Source organism: Mustela lutreola, chromosome 15 (genome assembly GCF_030435805.1).
Source record: "Mustela lutreola isolate mMusLut2 chromosome 15, mMusLut2.pri, whole genome shotgun sequence".
NCBI lineage: Eukaryota > Metazoa > Chordata > Mammalia > Carnivora > Mustelidae > Mustela > Mustela lutreola.
Window position 1 is genome coordinate 37,512,502 of NC_081304.1, and position 14,527 is coordinate 37,527,028.

At 38.8% G+C, this 14,527-nt stretch overlaps 1 protein-coding gene across 3 annotated transcripts in view; it reads right to left on the reverse strand.

Annotated features, from left to right (window-relative positions):
• Positions 1-14,527, reverse strand: part of AP2B1 (adaptor related protein complex 2 subunit beta 1) — a 126,279-nt gene that overhangs the window by 35,023 nt on the left and 76,729 nt on the right. For 2 of the 3 annotated variants that reach the window (XM_059147280.1, XM_059147281.1), the window contains exons 15-18: positions 11,014-11,055; positions 10,013-10,159; positions 6,961-7,106; positions 3,112-3,241 (exon numbers count right to left, since the gene is read on the reverse strand). In XM_059147280.1, the coding sequence (XP_059003263.1) occupies positions 3,112-3,241; positions 6,961-7,106; positions 10,013-10,159; positions 11,014-11,055 (465 nt within the window). The remainder of the gene's footprint in view (positions 1-3,111; positions 3,242-6,960; positions 7,107-10,012; positions 10,160-11,013; positions 11,056-14,527) is intronic. The other variant, XM_059147282.1, reaches the window with a different exon arrangement.

A 14,527-nucleotide genomic window follows, 5' to 3' on the forward strand; every position in this document is an offset into this window, starting at 1 on the left:
GACAAGGGCAGAATGGAAGCTGATATCTAAAGTAAACCACCCCCCTTAAGCTAGCCATTACTTTCAATAAGCACCAGCAGACATTAAATAGAGCTGCCCGTAGAAGAAAATAAGTGTTTTTCTTTTAAGTTTTTGCTTATTTTCTCCCTGGGAGATGTCAATTTATGAGTAAATAGTCATAATTATGACATCCTTGAAAGAAGATGTAAAATCTTTAAAGGTCTATGTCCTGTAACTTCAAGTTTGCAAAAACAAAAATTTACTAGTCCTAATCAATACTTCTGAAGGAAGGATTTGAACTAAGACTCAACTACTCTTATGAGGGTTCCTTATTCGGGATGCTCATTTCACTGAAGGAGAAATGGAATTACAGATAGGAAGGTAAGCTGACATTCATTTATTTATTGATTCCGTTTTAAAAGCAGAAAATTTTGCCCTGGTTTCTGTGACCCAAATTCCCTTTCCTACTTCTACAGTAAAGCACTCTTGCATTCATGCTGACTGTCCTCAAATACTGTGCTGGAGGCTCTGTGGGCCAACAGGAGGTTAGATTTCAATGCAAAAGGAGCAGGTGTAGATTTGGGTTAGTTCCTTACTTCAGGATTCTGTGCTGGAAAAGCCCCTTAGCACACTGCTCTCATCATAGTAACAGCCAGTTCCATCTACACAGTAATCCTGTTTTGTTCTTCTAGTCTGAGCCAAGTTCTTTCATGACTCACTCATCATTGCTCCAAATCATTACACCCTTTGCAGAGAAAGAGGCATCCACTAACTGGCAACAAGGTAGGGAACTGGTGAACAGGCTTGGTGTGCTGGTATTTAAACTACTGAAAGAACATTAGTCTTAACTCCAAGTAACTGCACTGGTGATGTCTCACCATCAGTACTAGGATGTACACTGCTATTTCCAGAAGATTGAGCAATGGTATCCCACTTGTCTTGACTGGAAAGTGGAAGGTTGATATTTTTCTTTAATCATTTTTAACATATTTTATATTTTTAGTCTCATTCAGAATATTTATTTCAAGTTCTTGGTGGAAAGGGAATACTCATCCTCTGTCTTCTGTCTTTCACAGCACACCTTTCCCTCTTTTTATGGTTCAATTTGTGAGCTGTTTTTTTTTTTTTTTTTAAGATTTTATTTATTGATTTGAGAGAGTGAGCAAGCACAAGCAGGGTGGAGGGGCAGAGGGAGATGGAGTTGCTCAACCAACTAAGCCACCCAGAGGCCCCTGTGAGCTTACTTTCAAAGAGATTTTCTTTCAGCTGGGAGTTCTGATGGCTCTGAAGTTTAGAGCTGTTGCAAAACCAGTTGTTTTGCCAGGTACCCTGAGTTTTACCAGCCCTGGACCAATTTTACGTTAAGTTACTGGTGTGGAGAACGCTCTATCTACATATCTTGTATAAATTTAGACTACATGCCCATATATTATGCCATGTACGGCTAAATATTGGGCCCTGGATTTGTCGTAAGAGGGCATACAGAATACTTGCCAGAGAGAAACTTTTCCATCACCTGCCTTACTGGAAACATTCTTCCCAGTTTCCCTTCCACTGTGGAAGTCACCCTTCCAGGGTATCAGCTCTGTGCAGAGACCAGTTACAGTTCCCAATCTCAGGTGGACCCAGGGTTGTCTCTCTTGTCCTTACAAGAATTTAAAATCCCCGCGCCTGGGTGGCTCAGTGGGTTAAAGCCTCTGGCTTTGGCTCAGGTCATGATCCCAGGGTCCTGGGATCGAGCCCCACGTTGGGCTCTCTGCTCAGCAGGGAGCCTGCTTCCTCCTCTCTCTGACTGCCTCTCTGCCTACTTGTAATCTCTGTCAAATAAATAAATAAAATCTTAAAAAAAAAAAAACCCAACAACAGCTAGGGATTATATCTGTCTTAATAACCCTTTGATACTGCTACACTTGAGCTTATAAGCTTACTAGTCTGCCTTCATTTACCTGAATATAAGCTTGAAAGGCTTATATTTCAAAAGAGAAGTTCAAAACAGATGAAAACTGAGTGAAACTCTCAACTAGTACTTAAGCATTCTAAAAAATTCAGCACTTTCAAGATCAAGAGGCTTCTGCAGACCTGATAAAGTTCTGAGCTCCAGTAAGACGCTGCTACTTACAATAGTTATGTGCTAATAGGGAGCCTTTAAATCCAAATAACCGTATTTGTGGTTGTGTGTTCAAAGACAGCCTCTACATAAATCTGTTCTCATATGACAAATCTGCTTCAAAAGTCTTTAGAAAAAAAGGTTTGTAAATAAGTAATACATCTTTACAAGTTTCTAAATATTTGTTAAGTAAAAGAACGAGTAACTTCCTATGTCAAGGTATGACTTTTTTTTTTTTAAAAGTAGGCTCCACGCTCAGCATGGAGCCCGGTGTAGAGTCTGAACTCACAACCCTGAGATCAAGACCCATGCTGAGAGTGAGCTGGATGCTTAATGGACTGAGCCACCCACATACCCCAATCTGTTTTTTTTTTTTTATTATTTTTTTAAAAGATTTTATTTATTTATTTGACAGACAGAGATCACAAGTAGTCAAGCAGGCAGGGAGAGAGAGGAGGAAACAGGCTCTCTATGGAGCAGAGAGCCCGATGTGGGGCTCAATTCCAGGACCCCAGGATCATGACCTGAGCTGAAGGTAGAGGCTTTAACCCACTGAGCCACCCAGGCACACCCTATTTTTATTTTTAAATTAAACTCTACACCTATCGTGAGGCTCGAAATCACAACCCCAAGACTGAGTCACATGCTCTGCCAAATTAGCCAGCCAGGCACCAGAGTGACTGTTTTTTTTTTTTAATTAAAAAAAAAGGAGGGGGGCCCGGGTGGCTCAATCATTAAGCAAACGACTCTTGATTTCAGCTAAGGTTATGGTATCAACCCCTGAGCTGGGCTCTGTGCTAGGCATGTAGACTGCGTAAGATTCTCCCTCTCCCTCTGTCCTTCCCCTGTGCCCTCTAAATAAACTTTTCTCCCTAGTTATTTCAAACCTGAATATTCCATGACCAAATCTAATATGAGGAAGAGAGAGGGGCTATTTTTTACATAAGTGAAATAAAACTGGAAAGGTATCAAGTTGTACCCCTTCAGTGAAATAAAACTCTAACCTGTAGGTTATTCAGAGGTTCCATCTTCATGACTGGGCCCAAGGTGTTGAGAGGCAGGGAGACGTCAATGCTCTGGTTCGGCATCAGTGGTGTATGGATGGCCAGAGGAGTGCTAGGGATGACACCAAAGCTAGGAAAGTGGATGAAAAAATTCCAGAGGTTAATCAGGAGGCAAGCTTTAGCCACATCTTTGGGTTCCAATGATTCATTGCTAGATTTGAACATAATTTTCAATAAAATTAAGTGGAAAAAACAATGGAACCAAGATGCTTAATTCTAATTTGCTGTAACACTGATTACAATATAACCCATTTACCATTAAATGGATTTGAGGAAGGAGAAAACATTCGTAAGTACAGAACTGCTTTGCTAGTTTCTTATGTTTCATACCACTAGAGAGACAGATTTAATAAGTTTCTTCCTCTCTTTTTTTTTTTTAAGAACATCTTTTCTTAGAAAATCCTTGGGAGAAAGAAGACTTAAGAATACATATCCTGTAAAGTACGATAAATTAACTTTACTCCATAGCTTGATAACCTGCCTCAGCAACCCAGAAGATGATTTACTGGTAATTCTAATTTTCTTTTTGTTTACCAATATAAGCCACAATTACTGGAAAAGAGACAATGAAAGTTAAGCAAAATTCACTGGCTTAGATAATCCAAATAACTAGGACAAGCTGGTCACTTTCTAAGCCTAAGGCAGGGAGTGTGTACCTACCAGTTTGACTTCATAGAGAAGCCTAATAACAATCAAGAATAGTAAAGAGATGGGAAAAACCCGATTCTGGAGTTACATAAATAACAAATACATATGAGAGCAGACATATTTTGGTTTAGCTTTTGTGTGTGTGTGTGGTGTTTTTTTTTTTTTTAGCAAGAGTGGCACTAGAGAAAGCGAGCATATGGGCAAGCAGAGAGGAGGAAGGGGCAGAAGGAGAGAGAGACTCTTAAGCAGGCTCCACGCTCATGACCCTGAGATCATGACCTGAGCTGAAATCAAGAGTTGGACACTTAACCGACTGAGCCCCCCAAGATCCCTAAGAACAGATGTGTCTTATGTACAAGAAATACAAGAATTTCAAATAGATGGAGCATAAAGGGAAAAGTAGACCTACAGGTGTAACAAATACACAAATGAATGATATAAATTTATATTGAATTTGTGTTCTAATTAGCCTCAGGAAGGAAGATGGGACTATAACATTTATAAAGTAACTATAGAGTTTATACAGGTAATACATATAACTATAGGGTTTATATAGGTAATTATCTTTCAAGAGTCATAGGATGGCAGAAGAAACATTTTCTTTTTCTTAACCTATGCTTTGGAATATCAAAATGTAGTAATAAAGTGATCCTGAGAATAATTCACGACTCATTTTGGTGTAATATTTATAGATCAAAAAACCACTGTGCTCTTTTGATCCTGTTCTCATGGTCAGCAAACTCTATCTGAAGGCAATACTGGGATAGAAACATGACAGCAGCTTAGTTCCTAATCTTCGAATTGCTCCTCTTGGAAATGATACAGAAAAAAACAAAGAAAAATTCCTTGCAAAAAATTCTCTACCCACAGACAAAATGATTTATCTACGTAGAAAACTGTAAGGAATCTACAAGAAAGCCACCAGAACTAATAAGGGAATTTAACAAAGTTGCATAAGTTCAACATAGAAAAATAAATATTACTTCTGTATTAATGAGAATGCTATTTTTTATATCATCAAAACTACGACATACTTAACTCTGATGACAGACATGCAAGATCTATACAAGAGAAATTATAAAACAGTGCAGAGAGAAGTTAAAGATAACCTAATAGAAAAAGCAAGCTGATGGATTAGAACTCGGTATCGTTTGATATCAATTCTCTCCCAAACTGATCTACACTCTCAAAATCCCAGCAGGCAAAGGACCTAGAATTGCCAAAACAATTTTGAAAAAGAGCAAAAGTGGAGAGTTTGTACTATCTGATTTCAAGGCTCACTATGGAAAAAAAGAAGTTCATTTTGACTCTCTTTACACCACATTTAAAAATTATTTCAAAATGGATTATAAAAGTTAGTGTTAGAGCTAAATCTATACCACTTCTATTAAACACACACACACACACACACACACACACACACAGAAAAAAGTTCTTTGTATCCACAGGCCAGGCAAAGATTTCTTAGAACACAAAGCGCATAAGCAATACAAACCTTTTTCTTTTTGAAAGACACTGTTAGGAAAATAAAGGCACAGAAAATATTTGCAAGACATATATCTGACAAAGGATTTGCACCCACAATATATAAAGAACTTTTACTACTTGATAATGAAACTAAAAAAAGAAAGATCTGAGCAGATACTTCACTAAAGATATAATGGTCACTACACTGATGAACAAATTACTCAATATCATTAGTCATTAGGGAAATGCAAATCAAAATGAGAAGTAAATTAAAATGCAAGTCACTATAAACTCATAAGAATGGCTGAAATTGGTAAATAGCTGGAAATAGAACTAGTCTGACAAAAGGAAACACAGACTTCCTAGATAAGTGATTTCTAATGTACCTAACTTTCAATCTAAGGTATAAAAGTTATTTCCAAATGCCTAGAAATAAGTAAGGCAATCACTGATATAAGTTGTTACTGACAGATTTTATTAAATCTGCTTAAAGGTCCAATTACTACTTTATCAGAAACAAGTGTGATTATCTTTTTTATGAATAAATGGACCTGCCATCAAAGTCTAGCAGGCAGTTTCCTGAAGCATGATATTTAATATAAAACAGTGATGTTTCAGAACTACAGAAAATCAGTATTTACATCTTCATGGTCCCTTCCTTATTAAGGCAAAGAATTCATTGCTAAAAGCAGATCGCTTGCCTACATTACTTAGCTAACAGGTGGACAGACTATGTTCATCAACCAATTATGTTCATTTTCCCCACCAAAATGTGGGCTTTGGATACTCATCTGTTTTGTTCACTATTCTAGCCCCAGTACCTAGAATGTCTGGCACATAGATGCTACAACATTATTTGTTGAATGTATAAATGCATTTCAATGAAAACTTTTTGTGTGTGTAAATGGTTTATTAAAAACTTCCTAGTCCTAGAATCCTTTAAGAAGGCAGTAAGTTCTGGTTTCCTTTTTTTTTTTTTTTTTTTTTTTAAAGATTTTATTTATTTATGCAACAGACAGATACACAGTGAGAGAAGGAACACAAGCATGGGAGGGGAAGTGGAAGAGGGAGAAGCAGGCTTCCTGTAGAGCAGGGCGCCTGATGCTCGGCTCAATCCCAGGACCCTGGGATCGTGACCTGAGCCAAAGGCAGATGCTTAATGACTGAGCCACCCAGGCGCCCCTGGTTTCTGTTTTCCATATGGATGAGTTTCCCAACAAAATTTCGAGGGCCTCCAGAGTGAAAGCTGACAAGTGAATAGACATGCAAGACCAGCTCTCACTCTACACCCAAATGTGCCAACATGAGAGTTTTAAACACATTGTTAAAAATGGAATATTGGCAGGCACCTGGGTGGCTGAGTTGGTTAAGCATCTGCTTTTGTCTCAGGTCATGATCCCAGGGGCTTGGGATGGAGTCCCACATGGCACTCCCTGCTCAGCTGGGAGTCTGCTTCTCCCTCTGCTCCTCCCCCTGCCCCTCCCCCTGCTTGTGCTCCCTTTCCCTCCCCCCAAAATAAATAAATAAAATCTTAAAAAGATCATCTCTCTCACTCTTCCCCTATCCCTAATAAATAACCAAAACAAATAAAAAAAAAAAAAAAGGGAACACTGGCTTGTTGTACACAAGGCACATTGCTGTTTCATGACCACGCTGAGGACTCAGACTTCTTACCTATTCTTGTTAAACTGGATTGCAAAGTCTGTCATGTGTTGCAAAGCTTTGTTGGTGAAGTTCATTTCCATATAGATGTGCCCTTGGCGGTGAGTAAATGTTCCGGAAATCTCCAAGCCTTTAGCTTTTACTGCAGGCAGCCAGACCTAAGAGACAGTATAGAGCCAAGTGGAACCACACACGATTTATCTCAATGCTATTTATTTTGATTATATAAAGATGAAATTAAGATTTGGCTTCTTCAGGCAATTATGGTGATTTTTATACTATATCAAGTCAGATGCAAAAGGCTCTAGATATTCTCTGAATTTTGAGATTGTTCTCAATTTAAGAACCAAACCAAACCAAACCAAACCCACACAAAAACCGTCTATGAAAAACCTGGCTAGTTCTCCATCGTCTGTTCAACTTGGTCATTTTACTGCTTGACTACTGCTACCAAATGTATATACAAGGAAAAGAGAAATTCCAATGAGTACAGTGTGTTTTTTTTATTAGCCCCTCTGGTAAAAAGCTTAAAAGGGAGGAAACTGAATCGACTAATGAAAATAGCATGTCTGTATCTTTGAATACTTCTTTTTTTTTTAAATCATCACTAAAACCATTATTAGTAGTCTTAAGGGCAAGGGACTTACATATATATGTCTTATGTGTATATATATATTTTTTTTTTTTTTAAGATTTTTTTTTTTAAATTTGACAGAGAGAGATCACAAGTAGGCAGAGAGGCAGGTGGGGCAGGGTGGGGGAAGCAGGCTCCCCGCTGAGCAGAGAGCCCTATGCAGGGCTCAATCCCAGGGCCCTGAGATCATGACCTGAGCCCAAGGCAGAGGCTTAACCCACTGAGCCATCCAGGCACTCCTCTTACGTATATTTTTAACTCTTACTACAGTTTCTGGTAAATAGTACTTATATGTGGCTTAAGTAATATGAATGCCTGTCTTCTCTATATAATCCATTATTCATCCTTGACCCTAGAACCTGTGATAATCCTGGACTATATGAGTTAATTAAAAAAAAATCCGGGGGCACCTGGGTGGCTCAGTGAGGTGTATGACTCTTGATTTTTGACTAAGGTCATGATCTCAGGGTCATGAGACTGAGCTCCAAGTTGGGCTTTGAGCTTAGTAGGGAGAGTGCTTGAGATCCTCTTCCTCCCCTCTGCTCCTCCCACTCTTGCTCTCTAAAAATAAATAAATCTTAAAAAAAAAAAAAAAAAACCCCAGGAAATTCATGAACTGTTCTAACCATCTAAGACAAAATACCAAAACATCAGTAGGTGGTTGAATAAATATTAAAACATATTCAGCCATGCCAAAGACAAAAAGGAAAGGAAGGAAGAAAATGAAATCAAACATCCACAAGATATTTTTCATCTATCGGAGGGTAAAAATCCTAAAAGTCAATAATACTCAATGGAAAATTTAAACAATGTGGCACTTTGTACTGTGTTGCTGGAAATATAATCTGATGTCACCTTTTGGAAGGTAAGAGGATAATGTCTATTTTAAAATGTTTAAATGATCAAGCACACTGCAGGTTTACCTTATAGCCATACTTACAAAAATATACCAGGATAAAAAATATCTGTATATCAGGATATACATATGCAAAGATGTTCACTGCAACACTGTATTAACAAAAAAGGGGAAGGGAGGTGGTAGGACCAAGCGAATAACCTGTATGTCTATCAACAGGAGAATGATTAAATAAGTTGTGGCACATCAATAGAGTGGATACAGACATTCAAAATAATAGAGTAGGGAAAAAATAAGATGCAAAACAGTATATTCCATGGACATAATACTGTTAAAGAACACAGACATACACGTACACGCATAATCCTTTTCTTCTGGTAGGACACACAATAAAGTTAATAGTGGCTATCCGTGGGAAAGTGAGGACAGAGAAATTAATTTTTTCTTTTTTTAAAATATTTTATTTATTTATTTGACAGACAGAGATCACAAGCAGGCAGAGAAGCAAGCAGGCTGGGGGTGGGAGGGGTGGAAAGCAGGCTCCCTGCTGAGCAGAGAGCCTGATGTGGGGCTCAATCCCAGGACCCTGAAATCATGATCTAAGCAGAGGCTTTAACCCACTGAGCCACCCAGGCACCCCGAGAAATTATTTTTCTATCTGTCATTTCTATATTACTTATATTTGTTATTAGTATGTATTACTTTAATGTCAGTAAACAAATGCATTAGAAAATCTTAGACGCAATAATTAAATTCTGTGGGATAATATCTAACACAGAAACCTCACAACCAAGTTACTGTACTGGGCCAAAATATTATGGCTCAGTTTTAAATCCTATTTTTGGTTGCTCTATTCAGTAGCTGTGTAGACAAAGTTATGACCCTAGACTGGTCTATAGCTCTATAACAAGGTCCTCCAGAGTCAGATGAGAAGGCAGAGAATTCAGGAAATAAACAGGCATGTTGTTCCCCAGAAAGGCACAATTACAAGAAACTGAGCTACTATTCCCAAAGGCTGAAATAAGCTTCACTTACAGCAGTTTCCACTTTTGAAACTCAGTCTGAGCAGGACATTAAGCAAGGTTGAGACTAGAAAAGCACCAATGACAGAAACCTAAATCAGAACTCTAAAAAGATAAGCTAAAATCCAAACGTGAGGAAGAGCACTCTAGAATCCATATGTAACACCAATCAAAAGGGGAATGGAAGGAAAGAGAAGTAAAAATGTTACTCCTCTTCTCTATATTCTGCACTCCCTCCCCCACTTCCACTGCCTCTCACTGTTGCATTAACCGGACTTACACTAGACTGACGTCAGTGCTGACAAACCAGACAATATTTCTAAACAAGAGAACAAAACACAAATATTTAATATTTCTAATTTTAAGTCTAATTATAAAAGAAGTTACAGAGGATGCTATGGTGCTTCATATTGCTAAATTTCAGGCTACTTTTCATCTTCCTCTTAAACTCTCTAGGACAAGGGCCCAAACCTTGGATTTAGTATCAGTGGAAGTAACAAAAAATGTTAGTAATTCAGGTATTGTTCATTAAGAAAGTATCGCTTTACTTACAGCCTTAGGAGCCACATATCCACCAGGTGCCATGCCTATTCCCGTGGAGAGTTCAAACAGGTCATTCAGACCACTGCTGACCACAGCAGGAGTAGGTGAAGGAGCAAAGGTTGCAGGCACTGATGAGGGGATGAAGGACTGTCCCACCTGCAGGGAAAAAGGCAAGGGGGAGGGAAACCAGGAAAAACAGATTAATAGCCCTTAACATGTTGCTCTGTATTTTAGTAGTATTGATAAAACAGTAAGAACATAACATAATTACAATATTCTTGGAGTTCAATTAGTATATTCTTTATCCTCTTAATCATCACAGTTATTTTTTCATCATTGATAAGGTACAAACACTCTTTAGAAGTTCTATCAGAAAGTAATCAGTAGGACCAGGAACAGAGTGATCCAAGATCTTTTCTGTTTGTTTCCAATTTTAGCTTCCATGATTCTGTGCAAAAGGCCTACAGGTACCCTAATAGAGGGGAGTCTGTTTCTACAGAAAGAAGAAGCATCCAACTTAGAAAATAGCTCTTTTCCCACGTGGGTGCAGACATTTAGGCATAAATATCTAGTAGGAAACTCTCCTGGGTGGGGGAGCTGGGTGGGGGAGATAGATATTCATAGCCCCCAGCCTCAGTCACTTACGAGGAGAGTCTCCCTCTGAGTCCAGCTGACTCTCTCAAGTTGTTTGTAGATGACACAAGAGAATAAGAGCTTTCTCCAGTCAAGATGGGAGGTTCCACTTCCTTTAGCTCTTTAATGTCAGGAAGACAAAGATCTCTGTAGACACCAGAGCACCAATCCCTAAAGATGTCCCTACACCACATGTGGTGTACGCCTCTGAAGAATCCAAGTAACCCTATGCTACTTTCTACCCTTCATACACTGCTATAGAGGTTTTGGTGTACAATGCTAGACAGCAGTGGTGGCTCGTCTGAGAATGTGTGCATAGGAAAGGCATCAAACAGGTGGCAGCGCATCCCATGGTGAAAAAAACGGATGGCACTTACTGCCGGACTTCCTCCAATGCCCCCGCCAAGGTCACTGCCAAGCTGAAAGAGAGAAAGGAGAGAGAGGAGAGAGAGGTAGAGTTGATTTAGCTAAGTACTAGATGCCCATATAGAATCTGTATATTGCTCTACCAAGTTGCTGGGAATACATGCTGTTCAACTTGACTCCCAAAGCCTAAAGAAATTCTAGATTGCAAAGAAATACGTTCTAGGGCAACTGAGTAGCAGTACTGATGGTATGTGCGAGTTCTGAAAAAACATGGAAAGAAGATGGAGCTGGGACATCTCAGGGATGTTTCAGATCCAATCTTCCCACTGGGGTACATAGGCACAAATTTAAACCAGATTTAAAGATTTATGTATTCCAAGAAGCTCTAACTCTAAGCAGTAATGTCGTGAAAGTGTTTTATTTTTCTCCTAAAAAGAAACTTAAGGGAGAAAAAAAAAGCAAAGAAAAACGAAAATGTGCTTTGATCTACAAAACCTGCTTTCCCACTGAGAAGGTGGGAACCAAACCAGTATTGAGCAATTTCAAGCTTCAAAAATTATAGGAGGAATAAGAGTGATTTTTTAGAATTTAGAACTTTCGTAAGAAAGAAAACAGCTGGGACAGGTCAAGATACCCTACCCAGGGAGGAAGTAGGAAGGCATGCAATGCTTCAAATCTCTTTCACAGTCGATAGTACTAAGGAGAAATGCTGTGAGTTTTCTGGAGAGCATGTAAAAGGATGCTAACTATTGGAGAATTAGATGGACTTAATTAGCTCGGTGACAGGAAAATCATTCCACACAGTCTTGAGCTGGCTTTTCTCCCACTCAGGGCTCTGACATAATTCATCCCAAAGTCAGGCTTCCATGATGAAAGCATTAAAGAAGAACTGAAGCTGAAAACAGCTGGCGTAAAGAAATATAAAACATATACATGACCAACAGTGCTGTATAAAAAGCAAACACCACCTTTTTTGGCTACAGTTCCACATCTGCCTCTTCCCTAGTTCTCACTGTGCATCTGAAATTCTTCTCTGAATCACCAAATGCCTTGTATGCTCTACAAACACTGTTTCCTTTATTATCTGTCATTTAGTGGTAGAAACTTGGAAATCTCCATGCTGTTGTTATGTTAAAAAGCAAAACCTTACTGGTTTTCAGAATTTGAGAAAGGATTTTATCTTCTCAGTGAAAAAAATACACGAAACAGGGTTGCTAAAATCTAAATAATAATCTATCCTGAAAAACACTGAAACCTATGACAAAATCCCGTTTCCACTATGACAGAAAATGGGCTGGGCAGATGCTTCATAACTAGCATTAGTAAGCATTCTCTTCACTAAGATACAGAGCACTCCAAACTTTGAAGAGTGGTTTCTAGAACCTGGTTCCTGAAGCTTACTTAGTGGTTGAAAATAAGCCAAAATCGCATGTGTAAATAAATAAAAAGGTCACCACAATGAAAAATTTTAACAACTGGAAAAGTCTGAAAGCAAACAGAAAAGATATCACACATCTGCTTTTTTTCTGGTTCTGGAAAGCACATATCTGAAAACCACGTTTTATTCAAACAAACACTTATATAACATCAGCTGGATACAAGGCACTATGGGGAATGTAAAGATGCCAGGAAATGAGGGGAATATGTAGATGAATAAAATCCAGACTTTGCAAACTGGCAGGAGAAATAAAACATGAATGCAAAACCACACAGAATATACTAAAGCAGGGGAGAAAAAAGGAGAGAGACACAGAGAGAAGTACTGAAGGGAAGAGCTTCCTTTTGGCTGAAGAATAATGAAAAGCTACAAAGACGTGGTAGTGTGGGATTATAAAAGCAAAAAGGGGGAGGTTATTTCCCAAATAGCATGCACAAACACTGTAAAAAAAAAAAAGAAGAAGAAGAAAAGCAGGATCAAGAAGAAGGAGTAGGCCAATTAAACTGAGCACAGGGTAGATATGTATAAGAAAAAAAAAAAGTCACAGAATAAATTTGCAAAGACAGGCTGACTATGGGAGGTCTTTAATTTTTTCATTTCCCCTTCATAAAACCTTGGAAGTTTCATAGAATAAGATCTAAACTTTTTTTTTTTTTTTAAAGATTTATTTATTTATCTGAGAGACAGAGATCAGAAGGAGTCAGAGAGGCAGGCAGAGAAAGGTGGGGGAGCACACTGCCTGCTGAGCAGAGAGCCTGACGTGGGGCTCGATTCCCGGTCCCCGAGACCTTGACCCAAGCGGAAGGCAGAGGCCCAACCCACTGAGCCACCGAGGCGCCCAGACCTAAACTTTCTAAGATTACTAATAACTACTTCAGTTATGTTCTATTAACTATGGTTTTCAACCTTAGATACACTATTAAATCAACCACTTGTGTGTATGTATCATATAGGGCATTTAAAATACTGATTCCAAAGTCTCACCCCCAGAGGTTGTGACTTAATTGTTCTGGCGTGGAGCCTGGGCATCAAAATTTTGAAAAGCTCTCCTAAGTGATTTTAGCATTTAGATAAGCTTTAAAACCAATGCCTTAGATAATTAACTAATGTTTGGAATCAGGAAAGATTTACCTGTTTGAAAATTACTTTGGAGCTAACTCCTGAATAAGAAAGCTAGACCTAAATAAGGAAGAAGAGGATGCATCATGTCTAATGCATCATGTCAACCTAATGCTTTAATCTGCTTTGACTTTCTGGTGGGCTGACCCCTCCTTCCCTCCACCATTCTCCTCCCTTCTGGCCGGGCTTACAATCCAAACTTAAAAGAGATAGAATTCTGCATGGACCTGATTGACACTCAGTGGCAAGGACCAACACACCAGAAGAGAAACAGCAGTTTTATCCAATATGCTAGATTCAATAAAAGGCATTGAGAAAAGGCACTTGCTGGTGGGGTTACTTCCAAAGGAAATAAAGCCCATGTACAGCCCTTATTTTCTTAGATTTCATTCTTGTCTTTGAGTATTATATGAACATTATCTTAGCTGGATAAGATCTGAATGTACTCTCCCCACCATGCTGCTTGTCAATTTTATTCAAAAACATGAAAGAAACTGAAAAGCAATCCTAATAGTCCCATGTTTATGTTTAGTATGTCAGCTACAACTCAGCTTCAACACAGAATCAAGAACTCTGATCTTGAGATAGGATCCAAAGGCCATTAAGAGACACGTAACAAAAATATAAAGGTTCACCTAACTGTGCTGTTATGTCCAGAGAGCAGAGGGAAAGGACAATTTCAACACATGTTTTCTACCGAGCAAAATTGTAACTTATTCAAACTTTATTCAGCATCTTTCCTTTTGACTAAAGAAGGTCCTGAGGGAGGTTATTATCCTCCTCCTCTCAGAAAATCTGATAAGTGTGATAGCACAGTGATGGGCAAAAGTGAGTAATGAAGAGATATCAGCAAAGATGGGAGCCAGGGACCCAGGGAGCAGCCCCTCCTGTCCACAGTGACAAGCAGGATGATGCACATGGTAGTCAAGAAAAGAAGAAAGCCACAAGGCGCAATAAAGCACAGAAAA